Source organism: Antechinus flavipes, chromosome 3 (assembly GCF_016432865.1).
Source record: "Antechinus flavipes isolate AdamAnt ecotype Samford, QLD, Australia chromosome 3, AdamAnt_v2, whole genome shotgun sequence".
In the NCBI taxonomy this organism is placed as follows: domain Eukaryota; kingdom Metazoa; phylum Chordata; class Mammalia; order Dasyuromorphia; family Dasyuridae; genus Antechinus; species Antechinus flavipes.
This window is the reverse complement of record NC_067400.1, coordinates 474,255,485-474,281,720: the sequence shown is the minus strand read 5'-3', so window position 1 is coordinate 474,281,720 and position 26,236 is coordinate 474,255,485. Positions and strand designations below refer to the sequence as shown.

The window sequence follows — 26,236 nt, the reverse complement described above, 5'->3', positions numbered from 1 at the left end:
TTAAATAAGAGGTGACAATAAGTTTGCTATGACCAGCAGGATTCCATGAGGTTTTACCTGAGTGGCCTGTCCTTGTTGCTGAAGCTGCTGCAGCTGCTGAGCAGTGAGGAAGCTAACAGGTTTGTTACCAGTGATAAGTTTGGTGCCAGCTGGCATGGTAGTGAGGATGATATTCCGACCCAATCCACTGATACTGTGGAGAGAAAACAGGGATGATTGCAGTGTACTGATGCACCATTCCTCTGCTACACAAAAAGAAGCCTACTAACTTAAAACAGCATAATAGCAACAATCTAAGAATAAAAAAACAGGATCATGTACAGTTTAACTGGTTGAAAAGACTATGTGTCTTATCACAAGAAGCCAGAATATCAAAAAGAGAATCCTAAGAAATCATCTACATCCTCCATGATTTTCTTTTTCTAACTAGAAAAGAGAGCTCAAGCTTCAACTCTGCTCTCAGCCTCCCTACCATCACTCACTTCGCTCCAATGTTGCCCTTGATGATAGGAGCTGTAACCACACTCTTGCCTTTCATAGGTTGGCTAATCACTGATAGTGGCACTGTAATCCGTGTAGGCAGCTTACCCTGTAGAAAAAAGAAAAAATCAAAAATTAATTAAGGGCCTATCACATGCCAAGCACTATGCTAAGTGTTTTACAAATATGATCTCATTGAAAAGAAGAGGATTTTTGTGGGATTAGGGACAGAGAGAAGTACTAGGAAAATGTTTTTTAAAAAAGCATAGAGCTGGGGCAGCTAGGTGGTGCACCTAGATAGAGCACCAGCCCTGAAATCAGAAGAACCTGAGTTCAAATCTGGTCTCAGACACTTAACACTTCCTAGCTATGTGACCCTGGGCAAGTCAACATCAACTGCTTTAGCAAAAAAAAAAAATTTTTAATTAAATTAAATTAAATTTTAAAAAAGCATAGAGCTCAAAGTACTTGGATTGCAAGACAGCACTTGGGATAACCACTTTCATTACCCCTTCCTCTCTAGGTTTCCAATGAGCCAAGAAACTTAGGTCAAAATCAAAGAAGCCTTCAAATGTAGTTATAACGTTGTACTACCCTGTTCCACGTTACCAAAAAAACAAAAACAGAAACATAAGAATGTAAATATGGGTTTCCCATTTAAAAACCTAAGGGGAAATAAAAAGGAGCTAAAGAGTTAATAATATTGAATGCAATTCTAGTGTTTCACTGGAATGTAGGTTCACTGAGGGGGAGCCAGCAAAAGGGTTGGGGATGGTGATGGTAATTTAATTAAGTACAAGGCAACAGATTATGCATTCCTCAGGTATTTTCAGTTTCTTCCAGGGATATACATATTAATAAGGTTTTACAATCTGCCAAGTGAAGGAAATATAGTTTCCAAAGTCCAAAACTAATATAATGAAACTGAAAATGTGTAGTAGGTTTAAGGTTTACCTTCATTTCCAGTCCTCATTACTAGAATAAGAAGCCTCTCTAACTTTCCCTCTGACAGAAACAAATTGGGTTGAATGATTTTAAAAGGGAATCCAATGAGACAGGCTACACTTAAATCACAATAATACTCAGCTCTTTGGCTTTTCTACATTATTTTTCCTTGTCAGTAACAAAATTGTTATAGGTATATAATTTAGACATGAATTTAGACAGACACTTCACTAGGTGTTCATGACTGGCAGCAACATCTCCCCTGGGCAGAAAAGCAGGGATGGGAACAAGCCATCAACACATCTGTATAACTTCTGCTGTACCTAGTTTTATTTTCATTTTGTGACTCACAAGTCAATAAAGAGAGTAATAATAGAGAGAGAGTAGAAAGGCTAGGGATGGTGCCCTGAAGAGATTCACATAGTGTTAATTTCCTCTCAAAGATGGGTTACCTGATTAAAACATATTTCAAAGGACCACTAATAGGAACCATTCCTTTCCCTAAACAAATAGTCTTTCTGCTAAAAGAAAGCAGCAAAGTCAAGGTCTTCAATCAATTAGCTGCCTCAGCTTGTCTATTCAGTTGTTTTTATGAAACACCCTATTAGGGACTAATTTTTTATGTTTAGTAAATCAACTGACAAATATTTATTAAACATCTATTGTGTGTCAAGCACAATGTTAAGCGCTGGGAATTCAAAAAAAGGCAAAAGTCCCAATTCTCAAGCAGTTCAATCTAAGGAAAGAGTTCACTGACTCAAAAAAACAAAGAGAAACAAATAGTATAAAATTTCCTTGTTACCAACATCCTGGAACTGCAAGTGAAAAAATGGTATAAAATCATCTTAAAAGACTTTTCACTCATTAGGAAAGGCCATTCTCAAATCACCCCACCTGCATTCTGACGCCCCCCCACCTCCCCTGCTGATCTTCAAACCAAGTGACCTAAGAGTTAGAAAGTAACACCAAGACCCTATTGCCACAGTATAATATAGATAAAGGGGAATATTTTTAAATACTATGAATGAATTAATAGAAAACAAAACTGCTAAGATCAGGTAGAGTGGTATGGAAATAAAGGATACTTTATTTCCAGTCTTTATCACTAGAATAAGAAGCCCACCTAACTTTCCCTCTGACATTAAGGTTGAATGGTTTTAAAAGGGTTACACTTAAATCACAATGTTACTCACAGCCTGGGAAGTAGATACAACTGTGGTGCTCACAGGGACCTGTCGCACAGTGGTGGCTCCCGTCCCGATGCTGATAGGGGTTCCTGTGGCCCCAGAAGCTACTGCCACAGCCTTTGATACAGCAGCACTCATACTGGGTAAGGACACAGTGGAAGTATGAACAGCTCCAGGGCCACCTGCTGAGGAGGAGCCTTGTTTGGCATGAGTGGCAACTGTTATAGTCTGACCTGGTTTAGGAGGCATCACTCCCAGTCCTTGCACGATGCGGATTGTGGCAGCTGGCTTTGCCTCTGTTGAAGCCACTGCAGCTTTGCCTTTTTGGTCTGCCACACTTACACCAAGCGCAGGCATCAAACGGAAAGCTGAACTGGAGGCTTCTGCAGGCTTCAGGTCAGGAGCCACTTTGACCACAGTGGTGCCTGCTGGAGTCGATGAAGGGGTACCAGCCGAGTTGGCCTTGACCGGGGTGTCAGACGCATGCACAGGGTTGGATGTGACATGCAAAGTAGCAGAGATGCCCTTTCCTGCAGCACCACTTCCTGCCCCAAAGAGGTCCTGGGTCAGTTTGACTGTGGTGACCTGGGACTTGGCCAGGGTAGCCATCATGTCAGGAGTTATACGTAGCACTGTCTGGCCCTTGGCATCGGTGGTGATGGACGAAGGAGGCAGGCGCAAAACATCCTTACCCTGGATGCGAAAGTTAGTGGCTGTTAGTGGGATGCTGTTGCCTGTTTGAGGCTTCATGCCCAGCTGTCCAGTAATTGCCACCTGGAGAAGGGAAGAAAGGCACTGATATAGATTGGAGAGATCTCTGCTAAACGGGGGCATGTGAAGACTACTTAAATAATACCATCATGCAAAATTTACAAAGTACATTTTTCAACAGAAAATGTTTCCTTTTTATTCAAATCTACTTAAGAAGTTAATACTATTTTTTACATTCATTAGCAGTAAATGAAAAATAGAAAGGCCTCATTTTTCAAACATATATTTAAACGGATAACTTATAAAAATAAGAGCCATTCCTCAAATGATAAATGATCAAAAGATAAGAATAATTTTCAAATGAAGTAATCATAGCTACCTATAACCATATGGAAAAATGTTCTAACTCACTACTGATTAGAGATATGAAAATTAAAATAATTCTGAAGACCCATTAGACTGACAAATAGGAAAGAAAAGGAAAATGACAAATGTTAGAGGGGATGTGGGGAAAAAAAGAGTAATGCACTGTCGGTAGAGTTGTGAACTGATTCAACCATTTTGTAGAGCAATTTGGAACTATGCCCAAAGGGCTATAAAACCACACATACCACTACTAAATCTATATACCAAAGAAGATTTTTTAAAAATATATATATTTATAGCAGCTCTTTTCTGAGGGCAAAGAACTGAAAAGTGAGGGGATGCTCATCAATTGGGGAATGGCTGAATAAGTTTGGTTTGCAATTATGACAGAATACTCTTGTGCTGTAAGAAATTATGAGCAGAATGCTCTCAGAAAATCTGGAATGGTTTCCATGAGGTGATGCAAAGAGAAATGTAACCTGTACAAAGTAACAGCAATATTGTAAGATGATAAGCTGTGAATAACATAACCATTCTCAGCAATACAATGATTCAAGACAACTCTGAAGGACTTGTGATGAAAAATGCTATCCAAATCAGAGAAAGAACTGATGGTGTCTGAAAGCTGATTAAAGTATATTTTTTAAAACATTTTCTCTATTTTTCTTGAGGTTTTTGGTTATTATTTTCTTTCACAATGTGACTATTATGGAAATGTTTGATTTTATATATATATAACCTATATTAATCGTTTGCATTCTCATTGTTAATTGCTACATTGCTGGGGAGGGAAGAATCTGGAACTCAAAGTTTTAAAAATGAATTTTAAAAATTGTTGTAACCTGTAACTAGAGGAAAATAAAATACTATTTTTTTTTAAAAAAGCAGAAAAGGAAATGATGTACATAAAGATATAAATAGAAACAATTTAAAAAGGCCTAAATCCCAACCAAGTAATCCAAATGGATCTCTACAAAAATAAACACTTGCAATGCTTGCAACTGCCTTCTACTAGACACTGGCTTGAAATCAATGATAAGTAAAAGATCAAATAAACTTTTCATATCCCTATTTTCTTCCCCAAATATGTCCTAGGTTTCTGGATTTATGAGCCAATTCTGCCCAAGAATTAGTAACCTGTTTGATGATATTCTGGCCAGGTACATTCTGGATAACAGTGGTTGTGGAGGAACTTGATGCAGAACTTCCAGGAGAGCTGGTGGCAGGTTTTGCTGCAGGGCTAGTGGTGGCAGTGAGACCTGTCACTGTGAGTCCTGCCTGGCCTTGCCCAGGCCTTTGCACAGGTGCTGGGGCTGGGGTAGGCTGCGTTTTCACTGGAACAGTTGTCATCACTGTCTGGCTCAAGATAAGAGGAAAACATTCATTTGGATATAAAATAAGCACTGGCACCAAGAAGGGTTCTTTTCTTAGAATATGCTATAGCATATTCTTCTGTACTAAAATTCATTTCTTCCAACAAATCTAGATGGAATATATAAGAATATTTCATTTCCTCACCACAAAAAATTGAAAACATTTCATCCTGAGGCTACAAATGTCTAAATTCAATACTCAAGGGACATTGAGAACTACACCAATGTGGTGCTAAGTCTCAAAATATTTTTAAAAGACCTCATTTTAATGTAATTTTTTGAAATAAAGAGTGATTGTATTTTTCCTATATTGCAGACAAGGAAACTTAAGATATACAGGATAAAACTTCAGACAAATCACAAATTAACTGATGAACTGGGATCAAAATATAGATTTCATATTTTCCAGGCTTGATAATCTTTCCAATGGAATCACTACCCGTGCCTGGTTCAGCTTCTCCTGCTATCTAATGCCCTTTAGCCTTCATACTCACTTGTGGTATGACTTTGGTCTGTGTAGCAGTGGCTGGAACCCGGATTTGTGGACCCACTGGCATCTGTGGCAGTGTCTGTGTTGAATTTGTAGGCTGTTGAGTGACAGCAGGAAGGCTCGTCTGCGCTACTACCCGTACCTGAGGAAGTCCAGCTGAGCCAGAATGGGTCACTACCCGGCCAGTGGACTGGGAATTTGGTGGAGTTTGGTTGGTTGGAGTTGGGGAGAGCAATGTTCCCAACTGAGGCATTGTTGGTGAAGACACCAAAAGAACGCTATAAAAAAAAAGGGGGGGAGGGGAGAGGAAGTGTTAAAGCAATGTCCAAATAAAGAAGCATGGAAGGAAGAAAGTTAGGGAAAAAAAGGGAAAAATATACCTTGGGCTAGATTTAGTTGGCTCTGGACCCGTACTAGGTGCATTCTTGCCAATTGCTGATACAGGTGGAGGTGATATAGGAGTAGCAGGTAGGGCTGGGGTAGTGGGGGTGACAGGGGTGACAGGAGTAGCTGGCATACTGGAGTCACTAAGATTTAGCTGACTTGGTTCTGATGTACCACTGTTAAGCATCTTCACAGAGCTCTCTTTATTACTGGACTTCTGCAACCAGAGAAAAAAGAAAATATATATATTTAACCATGAACTCAATGAAGGAAGGCATAGTTACCATAGCTTCAAAGGCATTTAAATGAGTAGTAAAACATATTTGGCTCTTGTTATTACCTCTCAAAATTCTCTTGAGGTCCATGTCACTTACCACTTTGGCAGGGGGCTTAGGTTTTTGTTGAAGGGCTTTTCTGGCTTTTGCTGCAGCTGCTTGTGCTTGGTGAATTCGCTCTGTGAACAAAAGTTAACTAGTAAACTATGCCAGAATTTCAAAATCCTAAGACTAATATTGTTAGAATTCAACCCCCCGGGATCTGTGGCAACCACACTATCCTGTCCTTCAACCATCTAACTCTTGTATAAAGTCAAATGAGAAGAATAAAGAGATCAAATTAGTCATTCAGATGATTCCCCACTTGTAGTCTAACTCAGCTGACCCAGAGGCCTCACACACCAAACTCTTCCTCGCTCCGATCACGATGAAGGTAGATCCACAACTTTCGTCCAATATCATATTTTACACATGGGTCTTTCTCATAGTGCAGTCGGTCCAGGGCACCACTTACTACTGTATTCACCTGAAAAAGGTAAACATAACTCAAGTAGGGATAAAAACCAGATCCCAGGAAGCAGTTAAGCCCTAAAGATAATTTCTTGGTTTTGGTCAATCTGAGGGCCTAAAGTGTTCTCAATAATTCCCTCTAAACTATTCAGTGCTTTTACTCCCAATATCTATATACATTTATTAAGCACAGTATTCAATAGCTGCCTAGTGTACTGAACTGAACAAGGTCTCAGAATAATACACAATTATTGAAATTCTAGCAAAAAGTGAATCTGAGCTTTCCCAGTAGATCTTAAAAATGTAACAATTGGGGTAATCTCTTCTCCATCTCACCTGAGTGCTGGTAACATCCGGCGCAAGGAATTGGGAATCCTTCAACAATTCACAGATTTCAGCCCGAGTCCCTTCACCATTGGGCAGTCGGGCTGCAGCATCCCTGACTAGAAAGTGATTATAAAACAGAAGAGGAGACAGGAATTCCATTGTAGTACAATACCTCATTCATTTCCACTTCACAGAAAAGGTCTCATCTTCTCTTGATACTTGGTTAGTATCAAGGACAGTCTGCCCCCTAGTGATCGTAGTGATCTCTGGCCTTTCCTAGGCTACACATTCTAAATAAGGTTCAAGAATTACTGGCAGAAACTCCTAACTGCTAGCCTCACCAGCACTTTCCTCTCAATTCTTACAAAATAATTTTTTAAGAAACAGAGTCAGAAGAAAAAATTAATTCAACTATATAAATCTGGGAATAAACCTAGTTCCTCTGCCCCACCTGCTCCTCTCACATATACTATAAAATTTCCAACATTCTCCCCCCTCACCTCACCATTCCCCATCCATACCTCTCTATCCCTGTGAAAGGTGTTATCATTGTCTCAGATTTCTGATGAACCAAATGGCAAATGTCTCTAAAGTCCCTTCCAGCTCTAAATCAAATTATCATATAAAAGAAAATATTCCCCAGAGGAAAAAAATCTAAGTGTCTTACCGAGAGACAGGATGGTGACATAAGCAGGGCGATCTGAGCGCAACAAGGAATGCTCACGGGCCTTATTAAGCGAGGTCTCTTTATCAAAAACACCTTTGACTGGCCCCACCACAGATTCAAAACCATGCATTCGGAAGGTGAAAGCTTTGTGGGGCTGGCTATAACGGAAACGTTCCTGGGGCAAGCAAATAGAAGAAGAATGAACTTCTGTCCCCCATCAACTGAAAGTATTCTCATCAAAGTAGCAATTATCCCTTAATTATCAAAGCTAATGCCTTTTTCTCAAATCGCATCTTTCTTGACTCTTCTATAACATTTGGCTCTGTTAGTCACACTCTTCACCCAGATATCCTCCTATCTTTAGATTTTATGACACTGCTCTTCCTAGTTCTATCTGACTGTTCCTCAGACTTATTTGCTGAATCTTTCTCCAAGTCACAACTACTAACCATGAATGAACTCAAAGATCTGTCCTCTGCTCTTCTCTCTCTATAATATATAGCATTGTAAACACATCCGCCTCCATAGGTTCAATTAATCTATACAGATGATTTTTAAACCTATTTCTCAAAACCTAACCTCTCTTCTGATCTCTACTCAAATATCACCAATGGCTTATTGGATTCTTAAACTTAATGTCCCATAGACATCTCAATGTCAACATATCTAAAGCAAAACTCATAATTTTTTTCCTGAAATCCTTCCTGCTTTTTAACTTTCCTATTACTGTCAAGAGAATCACTATTTTCAGTCCCCTAAGTGCTTGATCTTAATTTTATTTCTAGCTTCTTCACTCACATTCACTTTATATATCCAACCTGTTGCCAAGTCTTATTTTGTTTCTTCCTTCACATTTCTTATATTTAGCCCCTACTTGTTAGTCATGGAGCTGTCACTCTGTAAATCACTTCATACCTAGACTTCTGCAACATGCTGGTTGGTTTCTCTTCCTCAGCTACCCCCTGATTCCAGTCCATTCTCCACTCAGCTGCCAAAATGATCTTCCTAAAAGGAAGATCTAATCTTGTCACCACTCCCTACTCAATAAACTCCGGTGGTTCATCAAATATAAAATCCTGTTTGCCTTTTAAAACCCCACAACCAGGGCAGCTAGGTGGCACAGGTGATAGAGCACCAGCCCTGAAGTCAGGAGGATCTGAGTTCAAATGTGGCCTCAGACACTTAACACTTCCTAGCTGAGTGGATCCTGGGCAAGTCATTTATCCCCAATTGTCTCAGCAAAAAAAACCCCACAACCCAGGCTATTCCTACTTTTCAAGTTTCCTCCAGGTAATCTACAATTAAGAAACACTGGATTGATGTTTTTCAAATATAACATTCCATGTCTCAATTACTTGCCTTTTTCACTGGCTGTCCATCATGTCTGGAATACCCTCCTCATTTCCACCTGGGTTCCCTTCTAGTTTCTTTCAAGTTTCAGTTCAAATCCCATTTTCCACAAGAGGCATTCCCAACCTCCATATCTCTCCTCTACCCACCATTACCACTACCACCACTTCTGAAATTTATCTCCCATTTACATTGTAGAAGCCCTGAGGGAATAACCATGTTTTTGTCTTTCTTTGTATCCTCAGCACTTGATATAATGACTAACATAAAGAAATAATATATTTGTTAATAAAGGTTAGAACTGCCTTCAAAAGACTGACTAAAGTAACAATAAGACAAAGGAAAAGGAGTTGATATCATGAAACAGTAAAGAAGTACTGGATTTGGATGGAAAAGATCTCAGGAACTTGTATAACAAATTAATCTCTAAAGGCTCATTTTATTTATAAAGTGTTTATTTAGCCTAGTGTTTGGCACATAGTAGGGATTTAATTAGCATTTTGTTTCTTTTTTTTTTCTCCTGTTTTTTCATCTGTAAAATGTGACTAGATAAGCTCCAAAAGTTTCTTTCAGCTCTAAATCTATTGATACGATTCTAAGTAGCTTGCTCAATGAAACACAAAAATCAACTTCTTAATCAAAAATATTTCCTTCACTGACCTTTGCGCAGCTTTAATGCCCTATATTTTGGTAAGCTGTAACTCCTTCTTCCTGCCACCCACAAATGTTTTACTGCTATAGGCTCCTTAAGTGAACACTTTTTGTTTGTTTGTTTGTTTTTAGTCTTGGTATATCTCTTAGCATTCTAACACAATGTTCTTGGCATTTGATGTTTGTCAAAATAATTTAAGAGCTATACAAACACTTTTTGCTGCTACAGATGAAGAAAAAGTGATGAGAGCATTTTCATTTTTAATACAGTAATAGGAACTAGAAGAATCCATAAAGGACTAGATTTTTCAAAAAGAACTTAAGATACAACTGGATCTGAGGCTTTTTTCATAAATTTTCACTAATCCTAGGGTTCACATTATTTCAGGTTCTTCCTTACCTGTTCCTGAAAAACTCGTTTCTCTTCCCCTGTGCTGGGCCGGACCACATAGTCAGTTCTTCTGGAACACAGAGTTTTCAATCAACTCTAAGTGGCAGGTTCCTCTCCATCCACAGTACCTACCAACTATGGGCTCTACAATCTTCCCACATTTTCTACCTGAATTTTTCCCATCTCCACGACCCCTCTTTCACAACAAGGACAGAATCTCCCCTCTTCCAAGTCCTACCAAGAATTGTCTCAATGACTTATTCTACAATCTCTCTAACAGATGGGAAGACTGATTTTTGGCACTAATAATAGGTAAACCATGTTTTATTTTAATCATCTTTGGTTCCTTATGTGTACATACATGGTTAGTACTAAACATTTTGCGGGCTATATAGAAAGGTTTAAAGAATAATGGGGCTTTAGGCGATACATTTTTTTAAAAGTTTAGTTATTTAGTTCACAAGTATCCTCACTGTCTATTCCTCATTGGGGAAAACTCAATTGCAGAAGTATAAGATGCAAGAAAGATAGCTAAACCACAATTTATACCAAAAAACTCTGGGGGTTTTAGTGGACTTTAAAAGCACAGTGAATCAGCATTGTTGTTCTAGCATTGTGTGGACAGTATCTAAAGGACACGGAGAAGCTAGAAAGCATCCAGAGGCTGGCTTAGAATGGCCATAAGATTTAAAATAAATATCAGTAATGCCCAAAAGAGTCAATTATTCTATACTTACACTCGGGGACCTGGTGTTGTGGCATCTGAATTGTCTTCATTTTCCTGCTGGACAACAAGGCAAATTTAACTACTAAAGGGACAATTCTGAAAGCTTTGAATAACCTCAAGAGTCAAAAGAATCTTGTGAAAAGATTCTGAAACTTCTTGAAAGTCATACCTTACAGAAAGTTTGGTCTTTGGTTTCTAGCCACAGTTGGAATAAGGCAGCTAATTCCTTTTCATTGTCTTGAGATGAACCTGTAAGTAGAATCAGAAAACAATAAACACAATCCAATCTAAATACAACACTAAGAATCCCAACTATTACTATTTCACTGAACAATCTAATCTGTAAGAGACATTCGAGAGCAATATTTACCAATTAATCAATTTGCTGTTCATGTGTCTCCTTATGAGATTTAAGAAATGAGAAAGGGAAAAATTTCCTTCACAGAACAAATATCAATATCCCTTCATTTAGTAAAATCAATTATTGACTTTCCCTAAAATGGATTATTCAAATACAAACCTAGAGTTAAAACTAAAATTTTTTATGTATACATATATTAGATCTAATATGTATTTCAACATATTTACTATGTATTGGACTACCTGCCAGCTAGGGGGAGGAGGTTAGGGGGAAAGAGGGGAAAATTTGCAACAAAAGGTTATGCAAGAGTCAATGCTGGAAAAATTAGCCATGCATATACTTTATTAATAATAATGTAAAAAAAAACCTTAAAAAATTTTTTTCCACATAAGAGTAAAAATAATTAGGAGAAAATGATCATTTCACTTCAATCCACCAAAATTTTTCATTTCCCAGGCATGTGTTTTAAAAAGAATGGTTAGAATAAATCCTTGTAAGCCCAGCAAGGTGTTCAAAATACTGCCAAGATTGGTGAATCTACTGTGCATCCAAAAGCTTCCCTATCTTCCCTTCTTATCCCCAAATCCCAAGCAATCAACCTACCCATTTCTTTACCAGCCCTCTCTGTCAAATTAATAAAGACATTAAAGGGAGTAGAAAGATATAACTGAAGGCGATTGAGGGACAAGGAAAAGTTAATTTTTGATTTCTCCAAGCCTCACTTTAGCAATGGGACTTAAATAAAGGATTTTGTTCTTTCCTTCTAATTTGATTTCTATAGAGTTATATAGGTTTGTTTTTTTTTAAATATAACTAGTACATATTGCCCAATATGTAGAATTTTTTTGTATGCTGATGTCCCCAAAATTGGCATGACCTTCCAGCAAGGCAAAGCAGAGCAGAGGCTGAAACTATTCCTTAGAAAATGAGATAAATTCTTTGTTCTATAAATGTTTCTTTTCCCTCAAAAGAATAAAGAAAAAGAAGGGTTTTTTTGTTTGTTTAAAAGGGAGGGAATTCATCTGGGTTTCTCTCTGATTTATTTTCTCGGGGTTCATGTTTCCTTTAGGAACCTACTACTTGAGCAAGTTATTATTAATTTTGGGGAGTATATGAAGCAATTAGGGTTAAGTGCCTAGAATCACATAGCTACTTGGATAAGTAAAAGATTCAAAAGACACCCCTTATGAAGGGGTTTTTAAGACCCAAAGGAAGATGTGGAAAGGAAAACAAGGGAAAAACTCCCCTAATATTCTGAATGAATTCCTTGTAATAAGTGGTCAGACCTAATATTAAAAACTGGTAAGTATATATTTTGCACATACATACATACACAAAAAAGTTGAGGAGTATTGAGTTCATTCACTTATAGGAAATTGCCTTCACATGACCTTAATTTTTTTTTTTAATTATAGGTTTTTATTTACAAAACATATGCATGGGTAATTTTTCAACATTGACTCTTGCAAAACCTTCTGTTCCAACTTTTCCCCTCCTTCCCCCTACCCCCGCCCCCCATGGCAGTTAGTTCAATACATGTCAAATATGTTTAAAGTATATGCTAAATACAATATGTATATACATATTTATACAGTTATTTTGCTGCACAAGAAAAATCAGATCTAGAAAGAAAGTTAAAAAAACCTGAGAGGGAAAACAAAAATTGCATGACCTTTAGAAATATAGGAATGGGTGCTGATCCTGCTGAGAACCCTTGGCAAACTCAATGTTTACAAAATCACATGAGCCTCTCAGAGAGCAGTCACACCAGGAAAAGTTCAGCCTTCAAATACCTCACACCATTCCCCAATGCCAGTGAGGGCAAAGAAGAAAAATGGGCCCTGGAGATGGGTGACACAGGGACAGGACCTTGAGAAGGATGTGTATGTGGGGAGGGATGGGAGGAAGATGTGAAGCGAGGGAGGAATTCCTCCTTCAAAAGTGATCCTGAGATTGTGGTAATATCACAAAAGCACCCTGAAGACAGCAGCTACCATACACAGCAGTTCAAGTGAGGACCAGGAGAGGAGACAGCAGCAATCACCACGGGGATGAAAAGTACCCTCCTAGTGAGGTAACATGCTCTATACTCTCAAGCCTAGATTTCACTATTCTAGGACAAAGCTACCTACCCTATGCTAATTTCATAATAGTTTCACTAAAAGAAAAGAAATCCTACAATTAAGAAAAAAAACAATTCAAGGCAAATTCTCTGGGCTGAATAATCATTACAATCCAGTGTTCCAACAGATGGAACAATTAAAAGATGTTTATGAATTAAAAAAAAATATATTCAGTACAACAATAAAGCTATAATTAGTCTATAAATGAACAAATATTTATTAACACCTATTAGTGCAAGACACTGTAATTTGAACAGAACGAAAAAGGGACAAAAGAAAGGACCAAAAAAAAAAAAAAAAAAAAAAAAACAACACACAAAAACCTCCCAGTGAGAAAGACTGAACAGATCAGAAAGACTACACTAGTGGAAATTTCCACACCAGTAACTAAAGTCTAAACAATAAAACTCCAGCCTGAAATTATGAGCATACTCTACCAAACTTGAAGCACTAACACACACACACACACACACACACACAAAAGTTTTCTCTGGACAAAAAAGGGCTGAGACCAATTATTTTACTCAGGCTTCAGAACTTCATTGATTTAAATAGGGGAAAAAACAACAAAGAGAAAATGAAAGAGCAAAGGCCATGAGTATATAAAGAAGCTAATATACTACTTACCAATCAATTTCCATTGCTGGGTCTTCTCCTTGAACTCAACAAATGGAGAAAAGCTAGAAGGAACAGCTGTAAGGAGACAGTTCAAATCAGCAAATTGCACACGTCAGAAACAGTCTTCTACTTTCTACTGACCCAGAAAGAGGTGAGCCAGACCCTCAGAGTAGGCCAAAGTGGCAATGTCAAAAAGACTTCAAAGGATTGGTATGGTAACTCATAGGAATCAGCCAAAAAAAACAGCAGTGCACTAAGGCAATTCAAACCTAAAGCAAAAAATATAAATATATATGTTGGCTCTACAAGAACAAACACCTCACCTCGGCTATCTCCAGCAAGATACTGTAGGGATGGTAATACTAATTCTGCCCAGTTGGGAGCTGAGGAGAACCAACTATTAAGGGTACTGGCAGGAGATGACTGCCAATCGAGGACTCGCTCTTCCAGCTGCAAAAGGAACAAAAGAATCAAGTCACTCCAGGGATTCTGAGAGGGTAGACAATTCAAGAATAATAGAAAAGTTTGTCCAAAGTCACAAAGCCAGCCAGAAGCAAATCTATATAGAGACTGCAAGAGTTGAATCTCCCAAGCAATCATCTGGTTACTGCTTCTTCCCCCTTTAAAGTTTCTTCTTTACATCTCTGATTTCCCAGATATTCTTACCATAGGAAGACTAGCCTGTCCCTCCATGAGCAAGATCTCCAGTAGGAGAGAGAAGAAACTAGATGATATTTCATTGATTCCAAGGCAGGGCTTGAGGTCTTCAAGAGGCCTATGAGGAAGTAAAGATAAAAAGCAATTGCAGAGGGCACCATGAATTGATTCCTAGACTGGTTCTAATCCTCAGTACTTCCTACAGCTCTCCAGGTGCTCCTTCAAAGACCACAAATGGTGCATAAAGGATTGATCTTAGCTACAAATCCAAGAATCACCAGAATTTCGCATAACCGACAGCTCTGAGAATTAGAGGGTAATAAATTCAGGAGAACATATCCAAGTAAAATTCATTAACATGTCTGTTAAACATGCATCCTTGGGGAGTTACTGTCTCTTTCTTACTCTTCTTTGATGGCAGAGATTGGCAGTGGGGATGGGGCCTCAGATAGGGGTGGAATCCCCTCTGGATTGCTCAAAGGTTCAGCTAGATCATCTATCTCTGATTTTATCATTTTCAGCTTCTTCTTCTTCTTCTCCTCTTTCTCTTTCGCCTTTTTTTTGAGGATAGCCAAGTCAAACAGTGCTAATAAGAAAAAACAAGAGAGGAAGATAAAAACCAATGGTCTCTACATGAGAAAATGAGGTACATTATCTGAAGGTGATATGCTACTATAAGGAAAACAAACCAGAGGAAGGAGACCTTTAGATTCTAATACTGGAGGTTTGCAGTTTAGCTTTAACACTTATAAAAGTACATCAAAATATAGTTTGCTTTAAAACTATATGAGGTTTTTCTTGCTCCCTCCAAATTCTAATTACATTGTGTACATAACTATATAAATACATGCTATATCTCAGGATGCCAAGTGTGTCTTGAACCCAATGACCACTTCTTTTTTGTCTGTCTCCTTAGAGCCTAGCATTAGACAATAAATAATAGATTATATTATCCATCATATTAATTCTGCATTAACTTTTTATATGCATATTTATGCCTAAAGTTTACTTTTTTAGAGGCTTATTAGGCTGTATGCTATTTAACAACTTAGAAGAACATTTATTTTCACTTTGGCAGTTCAATCCCATCATGAAAACTCTGGAAGAAATACAGTCATTTACCTGCAAGGGATCCCTTCCTGCCAGCATTCACTCGTGTCATGATGTCATTGAGAGTCAGGTCTCCTGTCAAAAGATCTGGATGATCCTGGATGAGAATTGTAAAGACTTAAGTGATGGTGGGCAGGAAGGAGTAACTTGAATTGTAATTTTTACCAGCCCATTCAACAGATGACTTTAGACCTCATGTTAACTCTGTTCTTAAAGGAGGTGCACAGGATTAGGATGGATAGGATCTTATATTATAAGCTGATTAGACATAGCTAGATGACATAAAGGTTTAAAACTCTGGGCCAGAGTCAGGAAAATGTGAGTTCAAACCTAGCTTCAAACACTTATTGTGCAATCCTAAACAAGTAATTTTACTTCTGCCTGGCAGTTTCCACATCTATAAAATTGGGGATCATAACAACACATAACTCCCAGGGTTGTTGTGAGGATTAAATGAGATAATATCTGAAAAGCATATAATAAGCTTAATAAATGATTGATTCTTCCTTCCTTCTTGCTATTAAGACAATGAAAACATTTCTCTCTCATATTTCTTTACTTTCTCTGATTTGCTCCTCATATATGTTTTCTATCATTTGAACATATTTGTAGCTGTTCTTCTTACCCTTTCTCCTCTAACAATAAAAATATAAATATAAAAGAATGGAAACTTCTAGACCTGTGTTCTCCACAGGACTTCATGTCCCAAGAAATTAAACTGATAACCATAGATAATCCCCATGTCTTACAGGTTGGTGTTTCCGCTTCTCATGGTGTTTCTTTAACATCATCTTCAGATCGTTGTCCCCCAGCTCTAGTTTATCTGAGCAAAATGAACCAAACCATATTGGGTGCTTCACTAACAGAGTGCTCAAATTTTAAAATGTTAATGAAATATTAATTTGTCCTATTAGAAATAGCCAAAAAAGGGAAGTTAAAATAAAAAACATTAGGTAACTCATTAACCCAAACTGAGACAGATGGGATTAGATCTACAGATTTACCACATACCACAATATACTTCAAATGCATCAATAACCAATTTTTCTTATTTAATTAACCAATAAAATGAAATATCTATTGTAATTTATAGAAAAAAGAAAAGCACTTATTTAGGTAATAAAAAGAAATAATGGGTCACAAAATGGGTATAAAGGATCTCTTGTACAATACATAGCAATTTATCTGGAGTAAAAAGGATTTAAGAGATCAGGGGAAAAAATCTTTGCCATAAATATATATATATATATATATATATATATATACTTATTAATCTAACATCTAAAACTCTAACAAGAAATTTATACAAATAAGTAAAAGCCATTTCCCAAGAGAAAAATCTGAAGATGAATAGACAATCCTAGAAAAATAAATTATCAATAGCCATCTGAAAAAAATTTCAGACTCAAATGATCAGACAAATGCAAATCAAAACAACTCTTAAAATATGACCTTTCACTCATTAAACTAGTTTTTAAAAATTAGCAAATTTCAGTCTTGATGAAGTTATGTAAAATGCAAATATTACTACTACATCTGTGAATTAGTATACCTTTTCTGAAAAGCAGTATGTCATAAATATCACCTAGAAAACTGTTAATGTTCTTTATCAACGGATCTCATTACCAGAACTATATATCATGAATGTTATTGTCAAGAAAAATCTCTGAAGTCCAAAAATTTTCATAACACAAATCAAACAAAATGATGAGTTACCAACTTACTACAAATTATTATATACTAAAAAAAAAAAAAAACTAAGTAGAAAAGCCTATAGTACATGTGCAATATTCTGTCTTAACTGATGGCTACTAATTTGTGATTATTAAATATTTCTTCAATCAAAAATATTAATATTAGCATAATTTGTAAGAACAATGAATGCAAAAATAACCACATAATTTCCAACATTAAGGAATGGCTAAACAAAATGTAATAAATAAAACATAACAGAATATGATTCCATTCTAAGCAATGACAAATAGAATACAAAGAATCTGGGCAGTTCCACATAAACTGAAGGAAACAGAATATGTATTGATTCCAACTATAAAAATAACAGCAGCAACAAAATAAAGAATACACAGAAGAAAAATTCAGATGGGGACACAGAAACAAATATATTAAAACTTAAAAAAAAAACTGCAGAGAATTTATGATTTCTCAAAAGATCATCTTTTTTTCTTATTTACATATTACAAATGGCTACCAAGTTTAGACTAAACTTGTAATAATCATTTGTACTCTGTACTAGTCAGACAATATTTGGTGTATGTTCTGGACACTAAATTTTAACAAAAATAAGCTGAAGTATAATGCAAGAAATCTGACCAGTATAATACTGTGAAGAATCTGGAATTTTTAAAATTATGAATATTGTCATTATGAAAAACTGAAGAAACTCAAAAGGTCTAACCTGAGAAAAAGAAGGTTTAGGGTGGACGTTATCATGATCTTCAAATATATGAAGCACTATTACTCATAAGAGGGATTTTTTTTCCTATATATATAACTTCAGAAGACAATATAAAGACAAGATGGAAAAGCCACAATTCACTATCAAGAAAAAACTAATAATTACAGGTTTTCATTAATGCAAAGAACCATCTTATGAGAATGAGCACCCTCTTCATCAATTAAATGTTTAAGCAGAGATTAAATCACTCTCTATAAAGGGACAGTGAATTTGTATCTCCAGTGCATTCTACAATGCATGGCACTACTAAGCCATAGTAAATAATTGATGATATTGTGAAGAGAATTCCTATAGTAGATAGAAGGTTGACTTAATGAATTTGAAGTCCCTTTAAACTAAATTCTATAAAAATGAAAAAATAAAAAAACTAAATTATATAAAAAAGTTTCTGCATAATTTATCAAAAATCTTGTATTCAGAGGAACATTTCATCAACATGACTTAGTATCAGTAAATTTAGATTTATGGGCCCAAAAAGCAACTGGATAATTCTTTCTAAAATGTTGCTCTGAGTAAAAAAATAAGAGCTATTTCCCTAGTAATAAATAATCAAAAGATATGAACTATATGCAAAGGGCTGGAAAATCATTCATATCCTTTGACCTAACAATACCACTACTAAGCATAAATCCCAAAAGAGATTCCCCTCCAAAAATATATATCTATTTTCTATATATGCAAAAATATTTATAGCAGCTCTCTTCTCAAGGCAAAGAATTGCAAATTGAGGGGATTCTCCATCAATTGGAGAATGGGTGAATAAACTGTGGTAGGGGATTATGATGGAATATTATTGTTCTATGGGAAATGATGAGCAGTACGCTCTCAGAAAAACCTGGAAAATACTTCATGAACTCAAGCATAGTGAAATGTACTGTGTACAAAGCAATAACAATGTTGTGAGATGACTAGCTGTGAATGATTTTGCTATTTTCAGCACTACAATGATCCATAATTTCTCTGAAGGATTTATGATGAAAAAGCTACTCAAGGGCAGCTAGGTGATGCAGTGCATAGAGCACCAGCCCTGAATTCAGGAGGACGTGAGGTTCAAATCTGGTCTCAGAAACAACACTTCCTAGCTGTGTGACCCTGGGCAAGTCACTTAACCCCAATTGCCTTGGCAAAAAAAAAAAAAAGACTGACTTGGAAAAATGTTACTCATACCCAGATAAAAAAACTGATTGTTTCTTAATACAGACTGAAGCATCATCTTTTTTTTTTAATTTACTTTTCTTGAAGTTTTTTTGGGGGGAGGAAGGAGGCGGATATGTCACAACATGACCTATATGGAAATGTTTTGTATAACTTCACATGTGGCCTTCTTAAAGGGAGATGAGGATGGGGAGGAAGGCCTCAAGTTTCAAAAACAAATATAAAAAAATTTTATACATAACTGGGGAAATAAAAATACTAAATATAAAATGTTCCTTATTGCTTAAGAAATCAAATAAAATTCATTTTTATTTCATAGATACCTTTAGTAATGATCAAATATAACAATTATTTCTGCTATAGTTAACTTTCAAAAGAGAAAATACAAATTGTTAAACATTTGAAAAACATTGGACAAAATCTAATAATCAGAAAAATACATATAACAGAAGTAATATGAAAAAATAGTTTAAAATAATATAGAGTAGGCTGCAAAATTAATTATATTTTAAATCATGTCCCACTTTACTAGGAATAAGTACTAAAGGGGAAAGATTTTTTTGTACAAAAATATTTATATCTATAATGCTGAAAAAATGCTAATAGGCTATATGTACCCAATGGGTAGAGAAAGGTTGAATAAATTATTATATCTTAATGTCATGGAATAGTACTATAATTTTTTAAATCATACATATAAAAGAATATATAAAGAGAATGAAGTAATAGAAAGTAAAAAATGCAGAATTAAAGTACATGTTAACTATGACTACATAAAAAACATTATCAACCAAACTAACTATATTAACTAAAAAAGCATAAGCAAACAGCAAGAATGTTATTAATTTGTCTATTCCGTTAGCCAAATATAAAAAGCTAACATTTTATAACTTATTTGGGCTTTTGTTATTTATTTTATATTTGTCAAAATTATTGCTAAAAATATTATCTTGAAAAGACCACATCTCATTTATAGTTATACTACACTGGGCTTTTTTTTTGCTTGTTTGCTTTTTTTAAAAAAACAGCAAAGCCTATTATCATTCAGATTTCATTAATCAGAGCATGATACTAACACATCAGCTAATAAGGGTCAAAATAAAATGGCTGTCTTTTACTCCAAAATGACAAAATTGTTCTAAACCCTTTCTCAAAACTATTTCACAAGCACTATTTACTATTGTGAATCTTCAAAGAAATTCTTAAAGTAATACAGTTGTGAAGCTTGCTCCTCAGTGTGTCAAGATCATTCTCTGTTCTCACCTGCAGTTTTCATATCCAGGGTTGAAAGCGTGGGCACCACCCTCAGGGGCACCGCAGGACTTGGAGAACGGGCTGGAGAGCTCGGAAGCCATGAGCTGAGATCTTCAAAAGAAAATTGTTCTTGTAAACCCAACGTGGCTGTGGACTCCAATAAAGGAGATTGGGTAAATGGCCATTTGGATTCAACAGGGCTAAGGGTTCAACATGGAGACCAGGGTTCCACCATTTCTTTCTGACCCTTCCCCAGATGGACTGGAGCACACTTAGATCATTTAAACGGCTCTTCGAGGAAGAGAGACTTCAATTCAACAGAGTGATGGAATCGCATTGCAGCAGGCCAACAGCTACTACTACTCTCCTGTAAGGGGAAAAGCAGTTCTCTCAAGGGGCACAATAGGACCAGACAAGCAGGAAAGGACCCTGCCAAGCAGGGAGCTGTCCATTGGGAACCTAGACTAAACTCAAAGGCTAACTTAAATAAAAAGTAGAAAAGATGTAATAATTTTCCATCTAATAGGAATTTCCAATAGCATTCTAGAGCTGGAAGATGAGGTCCTCAAGTCCCATTATCCACCCACCAGAGAAGTAGTTTCTTAGCATGAGAGATCCATGACTATGTCTGGCTCCAAACTGCAAAACAGGCTGCCAGTTTAAAAAGTCCCACCTCCATTTCCCAAAGAATTAGAAAATACTCACCTTCTTCATCAGAAGACAAGGTGCTATCTCCACATTCTTCCTTAACTTCCCGAAGCACCTTCAAGTAACGCTGCTGAGTGCGTCTCTCTCTTTCCTCAGGGGTACAGGACAGTGAAGGTCGTTTCCTCCGAAGAGGAAGGGCAGGACCACTCGTCTTAGCCATCTCCAATAAATCCTGGAAAGAGACTTTCTTCTGGTGAGTCCATAACCTTAAAAATGTGCTTCATATTAGTTGAGTTGACCATTGTCAGGACCACCAATGAGTCCAAGATGCCAGATCCAAGTTTTGGTCTCTTTCTGGAGGTATGGAGATCATAGCTTATTTCTGACACTCATTTTTGAGACAGCTAGGCAATGCAGTGTACAGAGTGCTGACCTTGAAATGTGTTAGAATCTAGAGTTCAAAGCCTACTTCAGATGCTTCCCAATGGGGTGACCTGTTTCCCTATCTGTAAAATGGGGATAATAATAGAACTTACCTCATAGGCTTATTGTGAGCATCAGATGAGATGAAGTAAATATTTCACAAACTTTAAAACTCTATATAAATGCCACTTATTTTTATTAGCTATTATTCAAGCTATCCCAATTTCTGTTATACTACAATAAATGGGGCTATTACTTTTCTCCTTAAATACTGGCTTCTCTTAAGGAAAAAAACCTCAAATGTTAATTACCATTAAATATAAAAGGAATAGTTTCTTACAAGATTAAATTCCCAAACTAAACATTTTAATAATATCCCGAAGGAGCTAAATAAGAGATTATTTATATTCTATTATTTGTATTTGTGAGCTAAAATATTTTCCACACCAAGAACTGAGAGAGTCATTTAGAATTAAAACAACTTTGGCTCTAAGAAATGTCAAATGAAAACAAACTACAATAGTCCATTTATTTTGAAGTTCATGTCTCTAACAACAGTGCTATAGGACTTGTTGAGCCTAGTAAAGAACAAAAAGTCTTTCTTTATGGCAACCCCAAAGGTTAGAAACATACCACTAAAACATCCTGGTTTTCTTTAATAAGCTACAATGGATCTGATAAGCATTCATTTGAATCAAACACTCCTACTCATAGGTGTCTAGTAAATAAACATTTATTATGTACTGGTGTCAAAAAGAGTCAGACATGACTGAGAAATAACTTAACAATGTACCAGAAATTGTGCTAAGCGGTAGGGCTTCAAAGAAAAATAAAATGCAATCCTCAAGTAGTGAGCAATCTAATGGGAAAGATTACATAGAAACAACTATGTATAAACAAGATATAGACAGAACAAACTGGAAATAATCAACAGAGAAAAGGCACTAAGAATTAAGAGGAATTGGAAAAGCCTTCCTATAAAAAGTGGGCTTTTAGCTTGGAACTTGAAGAAAGCCAAGAGGCTTTCTTGAGGAGATGAGAAAGAAGAGCATTCCAGGCAGGGCAAAAAGGCCATGAAAATGCTTGGAGAGAGGCATCTTATTCAAGAAATAGCCAAGAGGCCTGTGTCCCTGTATTTAATATATGGAAGGATATAATGTTTAAGAAGACTGGGGGAAAGGAGGGAGGACTAGTTATAAAGGGTTTTATGTTTGATCCTGGAGATGACAGTGAGTTACAAGAGGGAACAGGAGGAATAGGGAGATGACATGATCAGAATGGCTTTAGGAAAATCAATCTGACCAGAGTGGAGTGGCAAGAAACTCAAAGCAGCACATTCAAGCTGTTAGTCTAAGAGGAGGACAAGCACCAAGTGGCAATGTCAGAAGAGAGAAGGGGGTTTACGTGAATAATATTATGAAGGGAAAATCAACAGGACCTGACAACAGACTGGAGACAGGGACTGAGGAATAACAAGAAGTCAAGGATGACAACGAGATTACAAATTTGAATGACTAAAAAATGGTGGTGCCTTGACAGAAATAGGGAAGATGGAAAGAGGGAGGAATGAAAGGAAAATATAAAAAATTCAGTTCTAGACATACTGAATTAAAATTGTCAAGAAGACGCAGTTCAAAATGTCTACTAGGCACCTGAAGATACAGGACTGATAGTCAGCACTGAGACAAAAGCTAGACAAATAAATCTGAGAATGATTGGCAAAGAGAGACAGCTGAATCCATGAACTGACGAGATCACTAAGAGAAATAGTAAAAAGGAAGAAAAGAGGACAAAGCTCTAAGATATACCTATGTTAGTGGGTTTGACCTGGATCAAGATCCAATAAAGTAGATGGAAAAGGAACAGTCAGATAGGTAGGAAGAAAACCAGGATAGAGTAGTATCCAAAAAACCTAGAGAGAAGAGGGTGATCAATAATGTCAAAGGCTATAGAGAAGTCAAGAAGGTTAAGGACTGATCAAAAGTCAAATTAGATTTGGCAATTGAAAGACCATTAGTAACTCAGAAAAGAGCAGTCTTGGGTGAATGAAACCAAAGCATGTGAAGGCAAATGGACTCTGCAAATGATCTTCTCAAGGAGTTTAGCCAAAAAGAATAGGAGGTATGGAATACCTGAGGGTTTTTTAAAGGAGGGGGTAGGGGAGAAGAACACAGTTATGTTTGAGGGCAGAAGGGAAAGAGACAGTAGATAGGGAGAGACTGAGGATAAGTGAGAAAGTGAAGATGGAAAAGACAGGGTGGGAAAAGATCATAAATGCACTTTTTGTTTTTCTTCCCATGTTATTTTTACGTTCTGAATCCAATTTTTCTTGTACAACAAGAGAACTGTACAGGTCTGCACACATGTATTCTATCTAAGATATATTTTAACATGTTTAATATGTATAAGACTGCCTGCCATCTAGGAGAGAAGGTGGAGGGAGGGAAGGGAAAAGTTGGAGCTTAAGTGAGTGCAAGGGACAATGTTGTAAAAATTACCCATGCATATGTTCTGTCAATAAAAGCTATAAGAAAAAAAAAAAAAAGATCATAAATCCACTTCAAGAGAAGGGTTACCTCTTTATAAGGAGGAGTAAGTGGCAGAAGGCATGTGAGTGACAGAAGAGAAAGCTCTCAGCCAACGCCTCAATGTTTTTCAGTAAAACACGTCAAGTTTTTCAGCTAAGAGGATAAGAAGGAAGAAACCCTGAAGGGTTGATGAAAAATGAAAAGTTCTGGAAGAGCTGCTGTGGTGAGTGGGATAGTTGAGTTAATGAGCCAAGGATAAAAAGATTACCAAACAGCAAGAAAGGGCTTAGTTGAGGTTATGTAGATAACAAAAACTTGCAGTGTGCCCAGTTAGCAGTTTCATGATTTTCTCAAACTTCATTCAAAAACACATGAAAAAAGCAGTGAAAGTAATAGGTGGCAGAAGTGAGGCTTAGCAGGGAAAAAAACTGGTCATGGGATAAAGAAGTGAGAGACTTAAGGGAAGAGGACAGCAGAGACCTGACTCAGTTCTCCAGGGAATCAGAATGAAGAAAGGAAAAGAGTACAGCTAGTACATGGGTGATGACCTAGAAAAGAACCTAGAGGTTGAGGGATATGGAGGTCACCGTGAGGAAGAATTGGGTTTGGGACTGAAGAGAAAAATGGAATGGAAATAGATAGTGATCAGACAAGGGAATTTTAGATTTTATTAACTTGGAAATGGTGCCATTTGTGGGTGATGTTGCAAGATGTCAGGGCCATCTTTATGTATGGCTGAGGTGAGGTGGATGAGGCTAAATAAACTAAATAAACAGTGATGAATTCTTTAAGTTTATTACCTCCTATGTTGTTGTTGTTCAGCCATTTCAGTCAAGTCCAACTCTTCATGATCCCATTTGGGATTTTCTTGACAAAGATACTCGAGTGGTTTGCCATTTCCTTTTCCAGGTCATTTTACAGATGAGGAAACTGAGGCAAACAGGGTTAAGTGACTTTGCCAGTCCCACAGCTAGTAAAGAAACTCAGGAAGATGAGCATTTTAACCTTTATACCACCTAGCTGCCCTTCCCTACTGTAATATACACAGTGAAACAGTATTAATCTGACTCAATTACTAAATCCTAGATTTTAGAACTTTAATACATTCATACTCACAAAAAAGTAAATTTGGGACTAACAAAAGGTACTATTTATTCCTACAACGTAGATATCCAACCCTATAATTCCTGTTATTAATCCCAAGTTTACTTCTTGTTATGAGTATAAGCATACCAAAGTTCTGAAATCTGGGATTTAATAAAAGGTTAACACAGTTCCACATTCCTTGCAAGTATTCAAACACTTCAACATATTAAAACTTCCTATACTAATGGATTTCTAAGATACATATATTTGCTATCATCAGTATTTAAGACACAGACATTATCATCAAGATAGCTACTACAGACATGCTGTGAGGGGAATATATGTTCCAGAGGCCTTTTTTTTTTTTCCCTTTCTGGCTTCCCATGACACTTACGGTGCGTGAGGCAAGAATCTGTTTCAGCAGCCGATGGAAATATTGCTGCTGGGAATTGAGGTAGCGTTTGTACTGAGACTTGAAGCATAGCTGCCGATACTTCACTACTTCTGGGTTAAAGTGCCCATCTAAGAAACAAGAGGAGAACATTAAAAAGCAGAATAGAAATGAACTACAAAACTAAGAATGATGGAGTACAGACTCATCCAGCCTCTTGGAGTACAGACTCATCCAGCTTCTATTTAAATATTTTCAATGATGTACCTATCTTATCTCAATTCTATTAGGGAAAATTCTAATTATTAGAAAAAACAATAGGCAATAGGTACTAAGAGCCCAATTCAAATCTCTTAATAGTGGTATACTGCTCTTTTTCTTTTTTGGGGGGAAGATGGGGGTAATGGGGTAGGGCAAGGTAATAGGGATTAAATGACTTGCCCAGGGTCACACAGCTAATGAGGGCCAGTATATATCCACTGCATCATCTAGCTACTGCAGTATGCCTCTCTTTAAAGCTTCACTCTCTAACAACAACCTGGAGGAGAATCACTCTCCTCTCAAATGTGATA

The 26,236-nt window shown here is 36.7% G+C and overlaps 1 protein-coding gene across 4 annotated transcripts in view; it reads right to left on the bottom strand.

The window, feature by feature from the left end:
* NFRKB (nuclear factor related to kappaB binding protein) overlaps positions 1-26,236 on the bottom strand; it is a 40,640-nt gene that overhangs the window by 1,330 nt on the left and 13,074 nt on the right. The window contains exons 5-26 of one of the 4 annotated variants that reach the window (XM_051986679.1): positions 25,668-25,795; positions 21,294-21,468; positions 20,598-20,699; positions 16,453-16,526; positions 15,716-15,800; positions 14,999-15,179; positions 14,603-14,711; positions 14,260-14,386; positions 13,946-14,011; positions 11,004-11,083; positions 10,845-10,891; positions 10,117-10,177; positions 7,716-7,890; positions 7,058-7,164; positions 6,614-6,737; positions 6,311-6,390; positions 5,933-6,153; positions 5,557-5,830; positions 4,827-5,045; positions 2,619-3,386; positions 483-589; positions 58-193 (exon numbers count right to left, since the gene is read on the bottom strand). In XM_051986679.1, coding sequence (XP_051842639.1) covers positions 58-193; positions 483-589; positions 2,619-3,386; positions 4,827-5,045; positions 5,557-5,830; positions 5,933-6,153; positions 6,311-6,390; positions 6,614-6,737; positions 7,058-7,164; positions 7,716-7,890; positions 10,117-10,177; positions 10,845-10,891; positions 11,004-11,083; positions 13,946-14,011; positions 14,260-14,386; positions 14,603-14,711; positions 14,999-15,179; positions 15,716-15,800; positions 16,453-16,526; positions 20,598-20,699; positions 21,294-21,468; positions 25,668-25,795 — 3,446 coding nt within the window. The remainder of the gene's footprint in view (positions 1-57; positions 194-482; positions 590-2,618; positions 3,387-4,826; positions 5,046-5,556; positions 5,831-5,932; positions 6,154-6,310; positions 6,391-6,613; positions 6,738-7,057; positions 7,165-7,715; positions 7,891-10,116; positions 10,178-10,844; positions 10,892-11,003; positions 11,084-13,945; positions 14,012-14,259; positions 14,387-14,602; positions 14,712-14,998; positions 15,180-15,715; positions 15,801-16,452; positions 16,527-20,597; positions 20,700-21,293; positions 21,469-25,667; positions 25,796-26,236) is intronic. The other 3 variants (XM_051986681.1, XM_051986680.1, XM_051986682.1) reach the window with 3 other exon arrangements.